Genomic DNA, 23,315 nt, shown 5'->3' on the forward strand with positions numbered 1-23,315 from the left:
TTTTTTCAACAGCATGAATTTTCAAATTTCCATATTAATATTGGCCTAATACGTACCCTACCTACGTTCGCGATGATATGTTCTATGTACCATATTCATTTATTTACCGCCGTGATACGATATTATAAGATCCATAGGATGGTGGCAGTTTTCTTGACAGAACCTCTCAATAACGAATACCTCTCGGCAGCGAATTCTTTCTCGGGATAATCGAATTCGTTATACAGAGGTTCGACTGTATTTACTTTACATAAATTCATAATATTTCCCTCTTTTTATTTCACATGTTAAAGCATCTATACAAATAAATAGGATTCATCTATTAACAGTACATGATTTCCATAATTAACTGATTTTCCCTCTTTTTACATCATGTTAGAGCATCTATACAAGTGGATTTTTTACATAAATAAAAATATAAATCTTATTAATGGCTGAAACATGTCGTGCAATAGTATATTTCGCACCTAGAGCAGAAAATGAGATTTTTCCAGATCGAAATCGGTTTTCAAGTCCGAGGCCGTAGGCCGAGGACTAGAAAAGATTGAGAGCTGGAAAAACATTTTTGCCCGTGGTACGAACGATATTTTTCGCCACACTACAGGTATTGCTGACAAAATAAATAAAGAATACAAAATAAAGAATACTCGTTAAGCTATCGAACCTATCTCTTGATTTTAGTGGTAGAAGATTTGCAGTCAGGATTTCAGATTCTTTTAAAATTTCACTTGGAATACCACAGTCATCTTCAAGCATTTTTGAAAATTCGGAATGCACTAATCAACAATAAATAATTGAATAAAACTGGTTGCGAAGCGAATTAGTTTGATTCGAAACTGGAACTGAAATCATGGCTACTTCAGCTGATGATGAAAGTGGCCACTCGCCCGATCTAGCGGATGACTTATTAACTACTTCCATGAGCGGCTGGAAAGAGACAACTTTCTGGCCTAGCCCGGAAAAGAAACCCTTTTCTGACGTCGTCTGCAAACAAGGTCTTTCAGATCTACGTAGGGACTGGAAAACAGCTGCTTTCTGTGCAGTGTGGCGAAAAATAAATTAAAAGGGTACTGAGATTTATATATTTATATTAAAAGTGGCCCCAAAGAAAAAATACAAGTAGATTTTTGTTCTTCATATTCAAGGTAGAAGGATGTGATTTACAAGAAATGACTGGTTGAGGAAAGGCTGATGAACCTCTTCCTTAGGTGTGAAATATATTTCTAAATATTGATTTCTACTGATTTTGTATATTTGACAGCTAGTGATATCGGATTCCCCATCTATACAAGTAGAATTATTCATCTATCAACAGTAACCTACATTTTATACAATATCAACTAATTTCCCTCTTTTTATACCTTGTTAAAGCATTCTTGTAAATAAGTAGTACCCATTTATTTACATAATTCGTTCACTACCAATATTTGAACTAGGCTTTGTTTGCTTTTCTGTTCTTAATAATGCTGGAAATGAAGAACTCTCCAGCCTTGTAGGAGCTACGAACCAGTGGTCCACTGGCCGTGTACAGAAATCCCAATTCGTTGCCTACGGTTTCCCAGTGCTTGAATTTGTCGGGGGTCACGTATTCGACCACTTTCAGGTGTTTCTTGGTCGGCTGCATGTATTGGCCCAACGTCACGCAGTCCACGCCGTGATCACGTAAGTCTACAAAATATAACAAATAATCATTTCTCAATACTCAAGTTACGACATAGCAGTCTGATTTTTATCATTAAAAGCTATTAGCTTCTACTCACATTTGTGGAGCGCTTTCGGACGCTATGTCCATCTCCAACACTCAAATTACTACAAAATCATCTTCATCAACAAAATTATTCATTTTTAATTTTCAAATTAAACATTTTGGAGAGAAATAGTACAGGCTCAGCCTAGTTTTTCGTCCAATGTCATAATTGTAATATGATTATAGTCTTTTATACAATAAATGAATGAATGAATTTATTCGATACAGACATAGAAAGCCTCACAGACAAATTACAGTACAAGCCTTATTTGCTAATTAGTGCCGGTTGCACAAAAGTAAAAAAATCGTGATTAATTCCACGAGAACCAATTGAGAAGTTGTCTTATCAAAAAGGCCTTCTCTGATTGATTCTCGTGAAATTAATCACGGTTAAAATTTAACCGGTTTTTATGCAGCCGGGCCCTAGTGTATAATTAGTATAAATTATAATATATAATAGCAAATTAATAAAAACAATATAAAAATCTTGAAGTATCCTTTATTTTTTAAAAACTCTAAAATAGTTAAACTGTTTAAAGAGTACTTCAAGATTTTTATATTGTTTTTATTAATTTGTTAAAAAGTAGCCCATTTGAATGAAGTGTTTTTATATACTAGCAGTACAATAAAAAAGGTAAACAAATATAATATCGCTCTTTATCAAGTATTCACAACGCACAACGATTCAGTATTAAATAAAAAGATTAGAAGAGAACGATATTTGGATTAGATTCAGGAAAGTTGGTGAAGGGGTATAGTATGAAAAAATTATCACCGATTAATTAGAAAATGTGACAAATTTGAATAAATAATTTTAAGATGACACTAGCATTTGAATATCAAAATCAAATCATGTTCATTAAACAAAAACTACACAAATTTAACATTGCAGAAGGAAACCAAAAACATAGAAGTGAAATTCAAGTAATTAATTCATTTTACAAGTTTACGTAGAGTACCGGCAAAGCCCTAAACAGTCTTCATTGATATCAACTATTTAAATCTAACTTATAAATACCACAGTTAAATGAGTTGTAATGATAAATATTGTTTTATATTGAGAGAAAAATGATTGATGAAGTAGAAGGATGTAATTAAGAGCCGTTTGCACAGTCAAAGCTTAAACTGAATAATTCAATCAGCTGTTGGCTTGAGCTCAAAATGAAACACGCTATAACAAACGATACTTGATACGGATTGAATTCAGTTTAAAATGATATTTTATAGCCATTTTGAAAAGCCATAAGATGAAATGGATGTTGAGGACAGGCTGATGAAGCTCTTCTTCAGGTGTGAAATGCATTCCTTATCAAAGAGTTATTTCTCATTAAGAAGTTTTCATTAAATATTCACTAGAAAACACAGTCAAACTACAACAGAGAAATAATAGTATGTGAAAATTGACAACATTTCTCTGATGGTCAAATGTAATGCATGCCTTGGTACCGTACCTTATAGGGTTGTTTCAGCATATTTCCCCAAGTGTTTTATATTGAGCTACAAAATCCTGAATCTCTTTTTATCAATCATGGGCCTTGAAAAATCAAGCCTATAGTGAGGTCCACGTTATAATGGCAGTGTTTGATTAGCAATGGTATTGCTATCCTTGTCTATCATTCAACAAAGCGGATAGCTTTCTCGCTTTGCTCTGTTGCCAGATCGTATTTTGACAATGTAGAATTAATAATTAATTACCAAATATGTTATCCTAATTATGAAAATTCATTATGAAATTATTAAAAAATATGAGCTCTTGCTTAATAAAATATAATTGATTATTTTAAACGAGAATGAACAGTTAATATGACATCAATAAACCTGTATCATCTACCGTCTCTAGAAGGCATTGACAAGACAGAGGATCGGCAACGTTTTTCTCCTATCTTTCTCCGCTGCCATTATAACGTGGACCTCACTAGAGTTTATGTGGGCATCACTCTCATAATAAAATGAATAATAAATTATAATTGAGAAATATTATTGGATCAACTTTACCTTTCATAGTTTGATGGACTTCCTCATCTGTTTCTCCCAAACCCAACATGATTGATGACTTGGTAATGAGGTCTGGGTTGTACTCTTTGGCTGCTTTCAACACTTTCATTGTTTGCCTGTTGAAAAGTTGAAGAGATTATTATAAGATTGATGATCGTACTATTAGATAATCGTAACTTACTAAGTTGATATTACTGAATATTGGGATTACAATAATAACGAGTCCTACCCCGAGGTTCGGTAGAATTTTTGAAAATACTTGGGTGGAATAGTACAATATCAACAACATATTAAATCAGAAGGAGCTCAGGAACATATATTTTGCATATATCCTATTATATTAAGCGAGCAATTTCTGTATTTTTATATATTTATATCTGGTTATTCATGTTCAACGGATCTCGAGAACAGCTCTAACGATTTTCACGAAATTTGGAACATAGTAGGTTTATGATAGAAAGATTCGATTGCACTAGGTCTCATCCTTGGGAAATCTCGCTGAACGACATTAAAAGGATAATTCTTCCTAGGCTGAAACAGCTGTGGATAGTAAAAAAGTGAGTGAGCGAGTGAGTACTATGTGAAAAATCAAAATATCGCATCCCCGAAATTCATAAGATGACATATAGCCAGCTGTGAAATATAAACACGATCATTTTAGAAAATTGTGATCTGTTTATCAAATAACGAGCGAAGCTCGGTGCCCCGATACTAATTACACAAATGCAAAATTAATTAATTAATTGACCGAGCGAAGTGAGGTCTAAGATTCAAGTTGACGGTTTGGCATTTATCTTAATATTTAAATGTTTATATGTTGCGCATTCACGGCGAAACGCGGTAATAGACTTTCATGAAATTTGACAGGTATGTTCCTTTTTTAATTGCGCCTCGACGTATATACAAGGTTTTTGGAAATTTTGCATTTCAAGGATAATATGAAAGGAAAAAGGAGCCTCCTTCATACGCCAATATTAGAGTGGAAATCAGACTATAGAATTATTCATCATAAATCAACTGACAAGTGATTACACAGATGTGTGGAGAAGCCAGTCTATTGCTGTATTTCCATAAAGTCTATAGTTTCAATCAGGTACTTGTGGATGAGAATACTGCGTGAGGTCTACTGTTCACAGAACTACTAGTAATTAAATAATGTAAGTACCCTCTTTCAACTTTAATTCAGATTTTTAATTTCAAGATAAATAGAGTAACCCACACCAATAAGTAAATTAAATAAGTATGAATAATAAAATTAGAAACACCTACCAATACTTGGCACGATGATCCCTGACAAAGGGCGTGAGCGCCTCCACCGTTTCCACGTTGTGCGCGTACACATCCAGCTTGGAGTCGACGATTGTCTTCACACAGTCGACGTTGCCGCCAAAGTCAGGCACCAGACACTCGACCAGGATGCGCGCGTTGCGACGCTTAATCTCTTGCACGGTGTCGGCGAAATGTCTCGCGCCTAAAATTCAAATTTTGTTTATTCAAATTAACAATATTTACAATCACAAGCAATAAAATAACAGTAACACACAGCTCAGTAAGATGAAGAATCTATTTAATAACGAAAAGAATTAGCTTATCAATCAATCAATAATTCTATAGTAAGGTCCACGTTATAATGACAGTATTTGATCAACTTTGGTTTTGCTATCCTTGTCTATCATTGGACAAAGCCGGTTGTACTATCCTTTTCTAGGTCCACAACGATGACAATTATGTTTTTGACAGTGTAGAAATATAATTAATTAATGCAGAGAATCGGCATCGCTATTCTTCTATCTTTATCCACTGCCATTATAACGTGGACCACACTATATTTAAATCAACACAACACAATATACATAAAAGAAATCAAAAGTAAATTTCTAATAAAATACAAAAACAGGCTTCATGGCGGGGTATGATGAAAAGAAAGAAAGTAGGAAAAATATTTAGCCAACTATGGTTTCCCATGTAATAGGCAGGTAGAGGGAATAAAAGTAAGGAATGAAGAGTGTATAGGAGAAGAAAAGGGAAGTATTGGAGAAGAAAGTAGGAAAAAAGAGAAAAAAATGTGAAAAAATTGTAAAATTATACACGTACAGGATAGAAAGTTCACGAATGACGCATCATCACATCACGTCTGAACTAGGTTCTCTACTGATTAACTTGAAATTTTGCATATTGATTCATAATTTACCAAGGATGTTTATGCCTATTTTAAGTTCTTCAAGATTTCAGTACGCCAAGTTTTCAGTTAGTCAAGTTTTTAATTACACCCTTGTGGAGCAAAGGCTACTTGCTGATTTGATAACTGGAAACATCACTGAACAACGTATGACCACAGTTTCCTTGAACACATGTATTGTTCAATTTTGTTAATGGTATTATATTATTTACAAAGCATACATACACATATATTTGTTTTTAGGGATGTTTCTGTTTTTTACCATACGCTACAGACAGTAGTTTTTGTAAGGTTTTGGTAATTTAATTTGAAAACTTAGACTAGACACACATCTTTTAATTCTTACTTTATAAATTATATTTATAAAAAGTGAAAGTGACATTACCAACATTTTGATTTGGACAGTACAGTATAAATTGGAAATGGACAGTTTTGGGCATGACCTATTGTGCCTTTCCTCATGTTAAGTATCTGTACACAATGTGATCAGTGGCATGCATAATGCTTAATGTTAAGAGGTATCGATTTACTGTATACATTACATTGTATCATTGATACAAAAATAATATAAATATACTAGTTTTTTTTCTTTATATAATTTATCATATTTCATAATGTTAGTCTTTCGACCTTGTTAGTCTTTTCGTCTATCTGATCACACTACTGGAAACGTGATCGGTAAATTTTCCAAAATACTATTTAACTTCTAACTATATGTTATGTAATTTGAGGAGGATATGAATTAGTTTATTCATAAGATGCAACCATCTATTTACCTCCGTCAGGTAAGTCGTCACGGTCGACGGATGTGAGCACGACATAGTCGAGGCCCCACGACACGATCGCTGCCGCAGTCTTGGTCGGTTCGTCGCGATCGGGTGGCGGTGGCGCGCGCGACGTTTTGATCGAACAGAAGCGGCAGCCTCGTGTGCATGTATCGCCCAGCAGCTGAACACAACATCAACAAATTAATTCAGAAAATAGTCAATTCCTCGAATATAAATAATTATGTGTCTCCCAGAAGCTAAACGAAACATCAGGAAATAGATAGTGCACGTGTCCCTCAGAAGAAATTCAAGTGTCATCAAGAAATTCGTCAAAATAAAACCAGAAAATAGATAGATTAGTCGGAGCCAAATAACTAAAGTTGGACTCCCATACATCTTCAATGGCAATATTACTTCCATACGTCCGTATTTCAATTTCTTTATTGCCAGAATTTAACAATGCAACAAATCAAGGTTAAATCAACACTTATTACAAGAAAATAACATAAAATTAACTATAGAACTAAAAAACTTAGAGTTGTTTCAGGCACCACCAGCGAAAGAAAAGTCTTTGGTAGGAGTCGCAAAAAGTCCGATTCAAAATGAATACTAAAAACAAAATATAAGTTACAATACAGAATCAAGTTGATGACAAGAAAAAAATACTTCACTGCAAAAAACCAAAGACTGATAACGAGTTTTTTGAGAGAGAAAAAAAGATTTTCAAATAGGAAAAACTAAAAAAAAACAGAGATGAAAAAATATGACTACCATTCAGGTCTCAGAAATTACAAAAAATAAAATAGAGATTACTTTTAATAAATATAAATATAGGCTATTATTACCACCATTCAGGTCCCAGGGAAAAGAAATACTTTTCCTCCAATCCTCTATTCCCTTCAAATCTACTCTTTGATGAATATCAAATGGAATTATATTAATAAATCTAGAGCTCATTTATAAGTCAACTGTCTTTTTAACAATGCTCAACTTAGAATCTTGAACAACATACCTCAGCGAACTGTCTGGTCTCAAGTTGTAAAATGTTTTATCAATCCTACAGAATCTATCTTTATTTTTGACTATATGTTTGAAGAGTCTCTTGAAATAAAGTTGTCTTACTGTCAAAACTTTGAAATCAACAAATAGAGATTCACTTGGATACAGCCTAGGTTTATTTAATATTGCTTTATTATACACTTTGAATTATGAATAAATCACTAATGTAGTTATCATAGGCCCCATCCCAAACGACTATACCATACTGTATTAACGATTGTACAAAAGCAAAATATATCATTTTAAGGTACTCTAGATTTAAGATTTTATTTATTTTATAGAATTTATAGAAAATGTATTTAAGTTTTTTACAAATAAAGCTTATGTGGGAGTTCCTCTTCAAGTATTGGTCAATCATTACTCCCAGATATTTTATTTCATCAACTTCTTCAATATACGGACAGTTGCATGTAAGTGTGTCTCCACAGTTTGTGTGTAACCTTATTTTTGTTTGACTGATCATATCCACTATTCTTATTATGACTACTGATTATACGATAAAAAATTATCAAAAGTATCATTTATTTTATTTCAACACTACTACTTTATTGAAACTATCGAACAGAAAACAGGCGGTTTGTGTGAGGCATACTAGTATGGATGGCTTGACTAAACAATATTGCTCTAAAACCTTTGATGTTTCAAGTGCAGGAGTCCTTCAAGGTTCGAATTTGGGACTTGACAGGTTTTGGAAAAAATTAATGTTTGAACGGTGATTACAGCTTTAAGAAGCAGGTTTTGGCAAGAAACACACTAGCAAATTATAAAGTCATATGTTTTGATGAGATATAACATGAAAACAGAAATAGGAAAAAATTGACTTAGCAGGTTTTGGAATGGAATTCTTCAATTACAGAAGGAAAAATATGGATGTTTACTGATGATGTTAGCCTCCTGATCCAGGATCAAATTGTTGAGTAGCTTAGAAATGAAACGCAAAGAGGGTTGCAGCAAATGCAGGAATGGTGCGCAAATTACTAAATAGAGGAAAACAAATTAATGTAGTTCAGTTCTACAATCGAAATAAACCTGACCACCAGTGGCGAGGCGTGGAATACTCCACCGGTCATCGCAGGGTCCCCCCCCCACTCAAGTGGGTCCAAGTGCCCTCTTCAAGAAAATGTTAGAAATGCTAGCAAATTGTTTACTTTTGAAGCTTTTGGAGTATCTGAAAATTTTCCTCTGAAAACACATGCAAAAGGCAGATAACTGAGAATTCTCTACAATTTCACCTCTTGTATAATTTTCAGTGTATCCTCACTACCAACTTTCCATTACTTACCAATTCTCACTACAACTGGAATTTCTCTCAAATTAATAATACTGTTTTCATCTTCCACTTCCTCCATGTTTCACACTTCACATTTGCTAATTCATTCATATGAAATACTGTAAAAAAACGATTACTAACTCACACGAATAAGAATAACCTCACTTTTAAAACAATAGTACATTATTTCAAATGCGAAAATTTCCGTTAAAGCTGTGTGTAGAGACTGTGGGACGTGGGGATGAGGAGAACGCAGCTACCGAAAACTCCCGACACAAGCCGAGAACGCGCGAAGCCTAAATACATCGCAGCATATTTCGAGCATTATTTGAATGGTCTGAAACCTGTTGGCTGGGGGCTCTAGCCAAGGACTGGAGGGGGACTGGAGTGATCCGCAAGCCTTCTGCGCTTCATATTCATATTGAACGTCATACTCATCATATTCTTAACGGTTTTTTAATTTTGGAGTTTTTGAATATAATTTCGGGTTTTGAAGCAACAAATATACATTTAAGAGTTAAGATTATTTCAATATTTTTAGTCCAATTCCTCTACCAGGTGCCTCTCTCATCGCCGCATCAAACGATGACCGGACGCCTCGCCACTGCTGACCACTCACCACTGCTTAAACTGGACGGCGGTAGTATTCTAATAGGTGAATCCACAAAATACCTTTGAATCACAATAAATAGTAACCTTCGATGATTATTAAACAAGGTACAAAGCTAGTTATGGTGTTGTTTTGAAGGAAAACACTCCAAGTTTCTACTCACGTAATCCGCTAGTGCCTGGTCACGCCGCTCAAGCGCTAGCGGCAGTTACATCTAAGATGGCTGCCTTCACTGGACCCGAGCGTGCTAGCTGTGTGTTTCGGTTTGAAAAACGGCATAGTGTACCTTGATATGTTGCAAAAATTTTTGATACCACAAATCGATGAGGATGACAAAGAACGAAATGTTTTCTATATGCAAGATGGCGCACCACCACACTACCTGACTGACGTCCGGGATTATCTCAACGTCGAGCGCTTAGCTCTAGTGACAAACTGATTCCGCTACATCACTCCAGCTGTACTATTCACTTGCTGCCCGAGCATAGCAGGCGTAAAACCGTGTTTTAAAGGTACACATACCAGCGGCTATTATTGTGTCTATAAAAGAAGTTTAAGTATCAACTTTGTTCATCAAGAACAGCGCTACAAGTTGCTATGAATTTGAAGTCTATAGAACGAACATTGAATGTGAAAAAGGAGTTTAAAATGCATAAAAATTTATTTTTTTCAGATTTTCAAAAACAAAGTTGACGTAATTTTTACTATATTGAAGAGGAGACTTGCATATTTTTCGCAAATTTTTCTGACCAGTAGTTTTTGAAGGGTATATGTACCATCTGCCTCAAAAAAGTGACTTTTGAAGCTCTATTGTTAGCTAACAGAAGCTGATAAAAATATTTCAATTGCATAGATTATGTCCTAAGAACCTGTCCAGTAGATTAGAAAAATAAAAAAGAATTTTTTTGAAAAAAAAAATTATTGAATGCATAACCTTAATGACCGCTTTCCAAATCAGTGGATTGGCCGTAATACGCCAATTTCATGGCCCCCGCGTTCCCCACACCTAACAACGCTGGATTTTTTCTTGTGGGGTTTCATAAAAGATATGGGTAGGCCTACGTACTTCCTTCGCCAGCCACTCTACCTGAACTTAGAGCAAGGATTTGCGCTGCTGTTGAGCAAGTTACACCTGAAATGCTAGTGCGAGTCTGGGAAGAAATCGACTATCGATGGGATGTCTACAGGTTAAACAACGGAAGTCACATAGAACATCTTTATTTTAAGGTAAAAAATTTGAAGTGTTTTCCTTTAAAACAACACCAAAACCAGCTCTGTACCTTGTTTAATAAGATTATATGATTTTTCAAAGTTGTAAAGTCCTTTTTTAATCATCCGGTAAAATATATTATTTCCAAGAGTTCTAATGGGACTATTTCCCCACTCATGCCGACAGAATGAGTAAGGACAGTCAACAGTAGTGACTTGGTTGAAAACTTTTGGTAACGATCTGGTTTGAACACGGGATCTCTACGCAAGCACTCTATCCACTAGACCATATATCACTCCAATTACTCACCATAATGGTAGCAGTTGCTGTTCCATGTTGGCCTCCTCCCCAGCATTCACCAATATTCGGGCAGCGGGCCTCTTCGCATACTGTGTGCAGATTCAAGTCTCTCAACTGCTCCTTGATGCGAGAGAAATTTTTGCCTAAAACAACGCCACTTTTACAAAACCAATTCCTCCAAGCTTAGAGAAACAACTTCTTCCACATTCAAAAGCGCACCTATTGTAAACATTTTCAATTCCAGGAGACCATGAGGCGATTTCATTCAAATTATTTTTAAATAGGAATTGGATCAAAGAAAAATTCCATAAGGAGGATAAACGCTAATTGAATGAGCATAAACGCTCCCATCATTGGAAGCGCTTTATAAAAGGAAACTATTATTTTCTGAAATGATAACATTAATTTATAGTTATTGTTCCCCATTATCAGAAAAGAGCAGTTGAGTACAATAGGAATTGAGGGATGGTCTTTCTTTGAGCATTGAGAAGAGTTTGTCGAGAATACTTACTTAGTTACTAGCATAGAATAAAGTTACTAGCAGAGAATAAAGTTACTAGCATAAAATAAAGTTACTAGCATAGAATAAAGTTAGTAGCATAGAATAAAGCAATCTTATAAGTTTTCTTTGCTACTAGGAAACTCTTAACTGAAGAATACTTCTAATATAGTTCGATATAGAGTAGTATGTAAGTTACATCATTGCAAGTAATTTAAACAAGTCACTTACTATGGACTACCATTTAACACAATTTTGATTTATTGTACGAAAATTCATGCCGCATCTACATTTTGGCTCAAATGTTGATCAGCGCCAGTGTGTGGATGGGTGGTTTGCCAGCGCTGGCCTTTGTTGGCCAGGGAATTTCACATTTACCAGGCTGGGCCAAAATGTGGCTGCGAAATTAGAGTAGTTACCTTGTGGAATTTCGGTTTTCAGCCAAGGTGGCAATCTCAATCTGGTACTGTCTCCTTGGTTACGTTTCAATCGTCCATTGTATGTACTCCAGTCAACTTCTTTATCATTTTTCTCCTTTTCTTGAATAAAGTCTGACAAGTCTGGGCCATTTGCAAGCCTTTCCCTTAGCTTCTCAACAGCCGAATTGTGTTTACATCTGTAACACTTTAATAATAATACAAAGGTTAAGTACCTAATGTATAAGTTTAACATGAAAAACTCATACAACTATAGTACCTCTGGACTTTTATATTGAATGCATTCAATGCAAAATGAAGCATACGGATAATTCCATGACCTCAAAATTACACATTAAGCTTAGTTAAAAAACACTGTTCAAAATCTTTACATTAACAGAAATAAGTAATATAATTTATATTTCATAGGATTATGTGACTATATCGTAGACATTCACTAATATTAGTAGTATTAACAAGAGATCTAGAAATTGAAATATAAATTTTATAAAATGTGCAAGGTTTCAGAAGACTAATATTAATGTACCTATAAAGCAATGAAGTAAATATAGAGTAATTTTAAATTTTATTTAAGTAATCTTGATTTAGTTTCCCAATCGGTTTATGAATTCTAATATTACCTCTAAATTTAAATAGTTCAATCTCGACAAACGTTCTAATAAAACACAATTTCGTATCATTTTTGAAGTATTGAATGTCAACTTTTAGGTTAAGGTCGGATTTAAAATTGAAACATATGGGAGTCGATGCCATCTTGATAAGTATGTGGGAATTTGCTTGTGAATATTGATGTTTTCTAAATTGATGAAACTCTTGAATTATTTATAAAATTGAAAAAATAAATATTTTTATAATTTTCAGATAGGGAAAAAATTGTTTTCGTATATGTTAAACATTGAGCTGCCAATCTATTTTAGATGTTATTGGGGTTGCAGAGAATCGCAAGCTCTTAAAACCTTAGACCAGTTATAGATTAGACACGGCCCATTGTATATTCATAGATTCATACTGAAAGTCGATGAAGCAACATCTAACTGCCAAATCCGCCCACCTTGACGTCACAAAAGTTTGTTGTGTAGGTGTTTGTGGTGTTAAACTGGGGCCGCGGAATTGGAGATATCTGGAACTCAAAATATCAATGTTAAATGTCCTATGCTTGAAAACTGTTGCTGGGTGAAACTCCGAATATTTGTCAGACAGCGGAATTGGAAATATCCGGAACTCGAAATATGTTGCTAGGCGGAATTGGGAGTATCTGGAACTCAAATTATTTGTTTGTCTGATGGCGGAATTGGAAATATCTGGAACTCAGAATATCAGTGCCAAAGTGAGAGTACTGGTAATGTGTTTGTTATTGAGAAATGGTTCAAGTCTGACTTATTTTCTGGAATGATATGGACTAATTAGCCACTTAGGGTATTCATAGCTCATTATATATTAATTTTCAATGGAAATATTGGACTTGAACTTTAAACAGTAGAAACAACTTGGCTGACCTTTTGGACTTGTTTTTCATTATCAAAATTGGGAATAGAATACTTTTGGACCTGGTCTGTCATTCTTTTTCAATTATATTCATTATATTCATACATATTATGCAAGCTTTTAAAACTCTGTTATCTGTTTCAACAAACAAGATTGATGACTGTTGATGTGTTGATGAATTTATTTTAGGTTAACTATAGAACCCTTCATTTGTTTTGCAATAAATTTGTTTCATCCCACATCCACACAGTCTCGCTAATAACGATCGATATTATTGTGAATTCGATATAACTATTTCCAATTCTACATACTTCCAATTCCACCAGCTGACAAGATATTTCGAGTTCCGCCGGTCTGCACGATATTCGGAGTTCCGCCTGTTAACATATTCGGAGTTCCATATATTTCCAATTCCGGCCAGCTGCAAGATATTTTGAGTTCCAGATATTCCCAATTCATGCGACCCGTTCAACTTACATTGTTGTTATTCAATGCATTGTTGTTAGCTTGGTTGTGACGTCAAGGTGGGCGGATTTGGCAGTTAGATGTTGGCTTCAGAGGCTAGGCTTCCCATCGTATCTATTCTATAAATGGTCCAAGCTTAAAACGACCACAACCAAAAAAATGGGACAAATTGGTCTATTTCGTCAAACTGAGACGACGACAAACTATAGTGAGGTCCACGTTATAATGACAGTATTTGATCAACTTTGGTTATGCTATCCATGTCTATGGACAAAGCCGGTGGTACTATCCTTTTCTAAGTCCACAACGATGACAATTATGTTTTTGACAGTGTTAAAATATAGTTAAGTGGCGGCTTTCAGGGTTGGCAGAACTCCGGCGACCCGACACAAACTGCTACTGCTACTTCTACTGCCACTGCCAGCTCGAAATAAAATCTGGAGACACCAATGAAAAGGCAGTGGCAAACTTTAAGCAAATATACCTTAGCGGCAAATTCAAAACTATTATCATTTACCAATGCACTGAAAATGAATTGCATAAGTTTCTAAAAGAATTGAATTATACAATGATTGTTAAAACTATTCTCCATCTTCAAACAATCTCTTTTATTGATTTTTTGATTTTGTATTGTCATGTTTCTCTGTGCGGTAGTCATTAGTTTGTATCTTTGCAGCTGGAGCGCTAGTGGTCCACTGCTGACTTGATACTGTGCATTCTCGTTGCATATTTTATTTATCTTTGTTCTAGTTTTTGGATATGTTCCGAAGCCTTTGTCATTTATTATTGTATTTGTCAATTTGTTGTTCGGCTTCCGGATATTTTTTGCATCTTTTTAAAGATCATCAATTTTTTGGTGATTTCTTGATCAAGGTAGCACCTGTTTGCTATCCATTTCCTGTCTTCACTGTATCATTGTTTGTCTGTCTACCAGCAACTTTGTGTGTGTCTCCATTTATTTCTACTTTATTCGTGAAAATAGTTTCACCTCACCCTGTTTTACTTGTTTTATTTGTTGGAGACATTTTTTCAGTTCTTTGGAGCCGTCAACTTTGGAATTCAGACAATAAGTTCATTTGTTATTTAATTTCTAATTTGTCAACGTGCTCGGGAACTCTTGTGTGTGTAAGTTACAACTTGAACTCTCATCTCTCGTGAAAATAGATTCACCTCGCCCTGTTTTACTTGTTTTATTTGTTGGAGACATTTTATCGGTTCTTTGGAGCCATCAACCTTGTTATTCGGACAATTAGTTCATTTGTTATTTCATTTCTAATTTGTCAACATGTTCGGAAACTCTGTGTGTGTGTGTGTGCATCTAACTTAGTATAAGAAAGTTACAACTTGAACTCTCATCTTTCATGAAAATAGTTTTCACCTCGCCCTGTTTGTTTATTTCAATTGTTGGATATTCTCGACTGGTTCTGTGGAGCTGGTCTGGCCAGAGAATTCGAACTGTAGCGCCAAAATGCCAGACTGCAGTTCTGCCAATAGTAGGCTTGTGTTTGCGCCAGCGCAGACCGTCCTTCTGCTTTGGCCTTGTCGTCCTAGTTTTCCAGTCTGTCTTGTCTCGTCCCTGTTGTTGTGCAAGACCAAATTTGTATTTTGTCATGTAATTTCGATCGGAAATTTCTTGTAAATAATTGTTTGAGTGTTGTGTGTGTGAATTATGAATATAACAGCGTAAATAGTGTTGAATTGAATTAATTTGGATCAGATTTGAATTTATAAAGAATCCAGTTTGAGCTTTGTTCGAAACACAGTGTATAGCCTGCAAGTTGAACGCGAAAAGGCAGTCTGGAAGCGAGAACCTGTCTTTTCCCCGATTTCATCCCACCCTGAACCTGACCAAAACACCTTATAAAGGCTTCGAAGGGCAAGTAGTCAAGATTGGATTAAATCTGGTGAGTTTTTAGCTCTTTTTTATTGTTCATTAATGCAGAGTTTAACTGTACAAATAACCTGGCTCAAATTGAAGATTAAATTTTGCCCCTTGTTTGTATTTGATTATTTGAATAGTAAATTACAGTCCTCTGGTAGCTCTAGCCTGAACTTTGTTCAGAACATTTCTTGATCCTGCCAGGCCGGGATGAATTTAAATTTGTAATTTGTTGATTAATTCACACACATTGGATTTAAGCAGTTTCGTATTTGTCCAATGTTGGCATGTTGAGAATGGTCTGATCTATGCTCAACTTAAGTTTGTTGTAGCCTTGTTCTAGAGCAAGGTTTCTTGTCAATTTGTATTTGTCTGAAATTAAATTTATTTCAGTTAAAATTGTAATTTCCTGAAACTACGCGCATTGTGCTCTTTTTCTCAGGAATTTGTTTGTTTGTTGGAATTTGTATTGTCCATTTTTTTTATACATGTTAGTGAAGGTTAATCACCAGCATGATTTTGTTTGTTCAATTCAACAAGTTATCATTTGTTTGTGAGTTGTTGGAAGAACATTATCTATTCATATAGTTTTGTCTTCAGCAGTAACTTATCTTGTGAATTGATAATCAAAAGTTTAACTTTGATAACTTACTAGTCGTGATTCTTCCTTTCATCTAGTTTTGAACTCATTCTTGTTTTATTGTCTGTTGTTTGTATTGTCGGGGCTGAATTGTTTTGTGTATGAGTTCAAGATGGAGGAAAAAATACAGAAACAAATCAGGGTGAATTGCGCTAAACTGGAACAATTGTATGCCAGATTGCAAAGAATTTATGAACTGTCTAAAAATGTCTCTGATCCAAAAGTTGCTGAGCAATTTTCAATCTTGTATCCTCGGGTGTCTCAGACCATTTTAGATTATGAAAAGACAGAATTAGTGGTTAATGAGTTGGAACTTGAGTTGAATAAAGATCATGTTGTAGCATTCAACGACTCACACCTAGATCTGTTTCAGTATATTGAAGTAGCGGCTAACACTCTCAAACAGAAAGAGGCGACTGATGCTATTGCTCAATCTTCGGCAGCTACAGCAGCTAGTGCACAGCCGGTCGTGTCCGAGTCGGTACTGCCTAAAATCAACCTTCCGAAATTTGATGGGAACCAGACTCAATGGTCGGTGTTTTATGAACTATTTAAGGCATTGGTACATGACAACAAGAGTTTGAACGATCAGCAGAAGGTCCAATATCTTGTAAGTAGACTTACTGGACAAGCAGCAAATATTTGTCATCATTTGCCACCATTGGCTAACAATTATCAAATAATTTGGCAGGCATTATTGACCCGCTATAACGATCCACAGGCGCAAGTTGATGCCTATTTCAAACAAATTTTTGAATTTCGTCCAATAAAATCAGAATCAAAGGCAGGTTGTATTGCGATTTTGGATGGGTTTTGCAGTTCAATCAATGCAGTGAAGAGATTGCGACTCACTGATTTGTCAGACTCGATATTCCTCTATCATGGCTTGAGATTGCTGGATCCAAGTTCTCGTAGAAATTTTGAATCGGCCGTCCGTGACAAGGCTATGCCAACTTATACCGATTATGTCAAATTCATTGAAAAGCAAATTAAGACTCTTCCTTCTGATGAGAAACAGACTGAATCGTTTAATATGAGGCACAAAAAGGATAATAAATCAAAGGTGTTTGTGGTTCAATCTAATGATTCATCTGACGATGCATCTAGTAAAAATCCCAATTGTCTGAAGTGCTCAAAACCGGGTCATCGGTTAGTAGATTGTGCAAGTTTCTTGAAAATGATTCCTTGGGATTGTTATTGTTTGATTAAAGGAAAGTTTTGTTGTTTTTGTTGTCTTGATGTGGATCATTTGAGTAGAAATTGTCGTAGTAAAACTCAGTGTGCTCAATGTCGAGAATCTCATCATTCTTTATTGCACTTTTCCAGATCAAGTTCCAATGAAGGTGTTGCGTCCTTGTCAAACTCCAAGGCAGGTGGCACATCACCTATTAGTTGTTGTTCTACATCCAACAATGTAAAAAATTCGACCGTTGTGTTGTCGACCGTCACTGCACATGTTCGAGATTGTAATGATCAGCTTTGTGATGTTCGTTTCTTGGTTGACACCGGGAGTCAGTGTCATTTTGTTACAGCCAAATTGAGTCGGCGTTTGAGACTACCATTCCAGCCCATGAAAACCGTTGTTCATGGATTCGGTGGTGGTACTAGTGAAGTTCGAGGTCGTACTTGTGTGTCGATTCAGTCGAAGTTGGATCCTACAGTCAAGTTTTCAATGGATGCCACAGTGGTAGATAAAATCATCGACAAGTTGCCTTCTTGTGAAATCGACAGATCCAAGCTTCATCATCTTGAAAATCTCACACTGGCTGACGACAAATTCTACCTTCCTAGTAGAATAGATGGCATCATTGGTGCAGAGTTAGTTCCTCACTTGCTACGTGGGAGTCCTAGTATAGGTGAATCGCACGAATTGATGACTGTTAATAGTGTCTTTGGTCACATTCTGATGGGGAGAGCGCCGATTCTCACTTCAACAAAGAATGTGTTGAATTGTTTTACAGCCATCTGTAGTCCATTCGTTAGTAGTCCATCGTTGGATAGTTTTGTGGAACGTTTTTGGGAGTTGGAATCGTGCCCTGCACCAAGCTGTCAACTGAAACCGGAAGAGTTGGAGTGTGAGGTAAATTTTCGGAAGTCTGTACATCGTGTGAATTCTGGTCGTTTTGTTGTTGCCTTGTCATTTGCGGAGCCGCCCAGCAGCTTGGGAGATTCGTATGCTGTCGCCGAATGCAGACTGCTGACTTTGGAGAGACGACTAGAGCTTGACAGCAATACTCGTATTTCATATCATGAAATATTGATCAATTACCTACGTCAGGGTCACATGTCGTTTGTAGCAGATCAGACAGACCGAGGTGGTTACTACATACCGCATCACGCCATCGTGAAAGCAAGCAGCACTACCACGCCAATCCGAATTGTATTTGATGCTGGTTCCAGAACATCATCTGGTTTGTCATTGAACCAGGTTCTTCATGCTGGTCTCAAAATTGCAGACTGACATTTTTGTTTGGTTAGTTAATTTTCGTTTGTTCCCAATCGCACTAACTGCAGACATTAAACAAATGTATCGACAGATATTAGTGGAGGATTCCTGCTGTCGTTATCAGCGTGTATTGTGGAGATTTTCGCCGGAGGATCCGATCGAAATTTATCAGCTCAATTGTGTTGTTTTTGGTGTTTCTAGCTCTCCATATTTGGCGCTTCGCACCGTCCACCAGCTTGTAGAGGAGGATGGAAATCGTTTTCCATGCGGGACGTGGACAGTGTCCCTGTGAATCGTCTCACCAGGTATGATCAGTCAACTTATTCAATCGTTCTGGAACTGATGGAGAAGAGAGTACCTGCACAAACTTCAAAGTCGTAAAAAATTGTTGAAATCACCCACTTCTATCAGTGTGGGAACGGTTGTGGTAGTAGACCAACCAAACACACCTCCATTGCAGTGGCCACTGGGTGTCATTGAACAAGTGTTTCCGGGAAGTGATGGCGAGGTTCGAGTGGTGAGTGTTCGCCTAAAAACTGGTATTTATAAAAGACCAGTAACAAAATTATATCCACTCCCAACTCAATAGTTGTTGTGCTTGTTGCATTTTTTTCTTTGTGTTGTTTTTTGGTGTTGGTGTTTTTGTTCTTTTTGGCATGTCTGGATTTTTTCCTTCCTGTGGTTTTTTCAGTTTTTGTAACTTGGCTGAAAAATAGTTTTTCAGAGGCGGGGGTATTAATGAACAATAAAAAAGAGCAAAAAACTCACCAGATTTAATCCAATAAAGGTATTTTTAGTTTTTCAAGACTTGAACACTTGTTTCAATTTTACATATTTTATTTCCATTACAGCATTCTCAAAATGGCTGCTTGTGTGCGTCACCACATCTATCTACAAGTTTAAATTTGTTTTACATATTGCAGACTCTTGTTCTACATCGAGTGCTAAACTTGTTTAGTAATTCTTTATTTGAAATTTTGGGACTGAAAGTTTACCCATCATTCATTCTATTGGTATTTATTGTGATATATTGCCAATATCACTGATTTATGTGACTCTCAATTGTGAATTGCATTTTACAAACATTGCAACTGAATATTTCCAAGACTCAGGAAATATATTCTTCGAAACATTAATTGAAAACTCTTCCTCTACAACTGGCTGCTGTTTCATCCATATTTCAAACAAGTTGGAATCTTGTTTCTTTTCTGATGTGTCCATTTGAGCTATTGGAAGCTCACGCTGTCTTTGAAGGCCCTAGACCAAACCGGGACCTTGACTTTGGCCTATTCGAGCTATTGGAAGCTCATGCTGTCCTTGAAGGCCCTAGACCAAACCGGGACCTTGGTTCTTGCATTTATGTTCCACAGCTAAGTATTTTTGTATCATCTACTTTGTATTTTTATACTGCCCTAATCTATTGTTTTTATCTTTCAGGTTAGGAATTCATGGTTGTTCATATTCAACCTCACTTTATCTTTGAGTTATTTTATCAGTCAAACTGCTTTCGAGACTTGTTTGTCAGTTTTGTATTCAATTCATGAATGTTCTGTAAAAATTGCAATTATCAATCCTTTTGATTCCTTTTTATTATTCTTTGATTATTGCTAAAGCTTAGTTTCTGCATTTTGCAATTAGGCTATTTCAGTATAAGCTACTGTTATTCATATAACCTTATGGTTAATTTCAACCTACCTGTTTTCTTTGTTAGTATCAAACCAGTTCAAATGTTGAAGCTTTGCAATTTAACATATTTACATCTCAAATTTCCTAGGTGTTGTTGTTATTTGAAATGACAATTGTAGGTTTATTACTTAATTGTACTTATTATAGACTCTGGTATTCTATAAACGTTTGTTTAGTAGCCATTACATTACTCCATTTTGATACCAGATAGATTATTTTCGATGTGTATTGCTGATTTTTATTTACTCTGTTCTTACTAGAAGCATTAATACCGTTCTCAAATTTACTTCATGTAAGCTTGTAAGCATGTAAGCAACAACTCTATTTACTAGACTTGTAACTGCATTACTAGTATTTTTACAAAGCCTGAAGCCAAATTGTTTTTCAGTAAAAATACCAAAGCTTTCAAAATGATTTGATATCTGGTCTAGCATTATGGCCTTGAATACTTTGGATAGCACAGGTACAATTGATAATGGTCTGAAATTCTTCAAGTTTTTTAACGCATTTTTATGTACAAGTATTACCTTAATGTTTTTCAATACACTTGGAAAAATGCCCTTGCAAACCAAACAGTCATAAAAAAGGTAGGTAACTCAAAACTTCACATATATAAGTTGCCTTTTTCTTGTTTCAATAGTTTTTCCAGTGTTTTAAATTAGTTATCAATCAATCATTTTATTCAGTAAAATGCATTACAAAATTGGTCCCGCTAAACCTAAAAGATTTTACAGCAGGTGCCTACAAATAATAAAATACATAAATAGAATGAATGCTAACTTAAAAAATAAACTAAGGAAAATTTTTTTTCCATGAAACTGGGAGTTTAGGAATTTAAAAAGAAGTATGGGGTATTAGATGAACTGAGGATGATTAATAGGGTGGTATAGGGTTAATGGAAATTGGAAAAAATGGAAAACTCAAAAACTTCAGATCATAAAACTAAATTAAATTTAAAATAAAATAAACTTGATACTCTATAGTAAGTAAGCATCAAAAGATATTAATCTTATTCAGAATTAAGGATAATACTAAATAAAAAATACAATAAGTGATCGGGAGTCTCAAACTTTAATTATCCATCCATATAGTATATGAAAATTAAATGATATATTATGAAAAATTAGTCACTCTAAGGCGGCGGTATTTCACAGATACTAAAATTCATTTTACCATCAAACTCATATTTTGTAATTATAAAAATAAAAAAAGCAAAAAATTGATGATTTTTCACTATCTAGTGTACGTTAAAGTGTTGGAGTAGTAGTGTCACAAATTAAAATCATTCACAATGATAAGTTGGAAAATATCTTCCTTGGAATAATCTCGGATGATGATAGGGAGCAAATTAAACAGTTTTGGAATAGTGTATATCAATGATCTTTTTCTGTACAAATTATTATAATCTAGGAATTGAATATACACTGAATGCTCTAAGATTATATTGAGGTATAGGTGCAAATTGTCGGTAAGAATAATTATTTCTGTACATTAATACTAACTTATATAGATAGAATTTTTTTGGAGTGAGTGTGTGAAAAAATCGTTGAACGGATTGTTTATCATGAATTGTGAAATTTAATCGATTATAGGTATTATTTCTAATAAAAATTATTCGTTTTTATTTCTGTTAATTAGTTTTAATTGGGTATATATAATAGGTAGCTTAATAAGAAACTCATGGAGAAAACGTTAAGTGGAAAAACGTTTAGAGGGACTAGAGGGAGCCTCTGCATATATGTGAACAGTTCTGATTGATCTAATAGAATTTTTTTTAATATTATTGAATGTAAGAAGACATATTATTCAAATAATTCTTTTAGCCCCTCCGAAACTTCACAGGGTCAGAACCCTCACCTCTCCCAAGAGGTTTTGCCTAAATGGTCGTCCTTCTTTGAGCAGTGGTGAGGTTTGGTCACTTCACCCAAAACTCGTGACCTACGTGAGTTCCACTCCTGGTCTTTTTGTAGGTCCTTCCGCTGAGAGAGGGGACACCAAACTGCCTCTAAGGCGCCCGGCCATCCTCGACTCGGCTTCTTGACCCACATTTGTGCCTGGAGTTTCACCCATCTCTGGTCTCTTGGGTTTTTGTTTTTGCCCCTCTAAAACTCAGCAGGGTGAAAAGCCTCACCTCTTCCATGAAGTTTTGCCTGAATGACCGCCCTTCTCTGAACAGTGGTGAGTTTTGGTCTTTCCACCCTCAAACTCTTGACCTACGTGAGTTCCACTCCTGGTCCTTTTGTAGGTCCTTCCGCTGAAGGAGGGGTCGCCAAATTGCCTCTAGGGCACCTGGCCACCCTCGACTTAGCCTCTTCACCTACATTTGTGCCTGGAGTTTCACCCACCTCTGGCCTCTTGGGTTTTTCTTTTTGCCCCTCCAAAACTCTGCAGGGTGAAAAGTCTCACCTCTACCAAGAAGTATTGCCTGAATGGCCGCCCTTCTCTGAGCAGTAGTGAGTTTTGGTCTCTCCACCCACAAACTCATGACCTACGTGAGTTCCACTCCTGGCACCTGGCCACCCTCTTCACCTACATTTTTGTGCCTGGAGTTTCACCCATCACTGGTCTCTTGGGTTTTTCTTTTTGCCCCTCCGAAACTGCCCTGATGGGGCAGATCCCGCGGGTTTGAAGGCAAGGCAAC

The 23,315-nt window shown here is 35.7% G+C and overlaps 1 protein-coding gene across 1 annotated transcript; it reads right to left on the reverse strand.

The window, feature by feature from the left end:
• Positions 1–1,018: 1,018 nt before the first annotated feature.
• On the reverse strand, positions 1,019–12,822 carry LOC111063955 (lipoyl synthase, mitochondrial). Its single transcript, XM_039439264.1, has 7 exons — positions 12,694–12,822; positions 12,056–12,260; positions 11,147–11,280; positions 6,698–6,869; positions 5,012–5,213; positions 3,743–3,858; positions 1,019–1,668 (listed from the first exon to the last, which is right to left on the reverse strand). Exons 1-7 carry the CDS (start codon positions 12,751–12,753, stop codon positions 1,433–1,435), a joined length of 1,125 nt encoding a protein of 374 aa, XP_039295198.1. The 5' UTR covers positions 12,754–12,822; the 3' UTR covers positions 1,019–1,432.
• Between the last annotated feature and the right edge of the window lie 10,493 nt (positions 12,823–23,315).

The sequence above is a fragment of the Nilaparvata lugens genome, chromosome 12 (assembly GCF_014356525.2).
Source record: "Nilaparvata lugens isolate BPH chromosome 12, ASM1435652v1, whole genome shotgun sequence".
NCBI classification, from domain to species: Eukaryota; Metazoa; Arthropoda; class Insecta; order Hemiptera; family Delphacidae; genus Nilaparvata; species Nilaparvata lugens.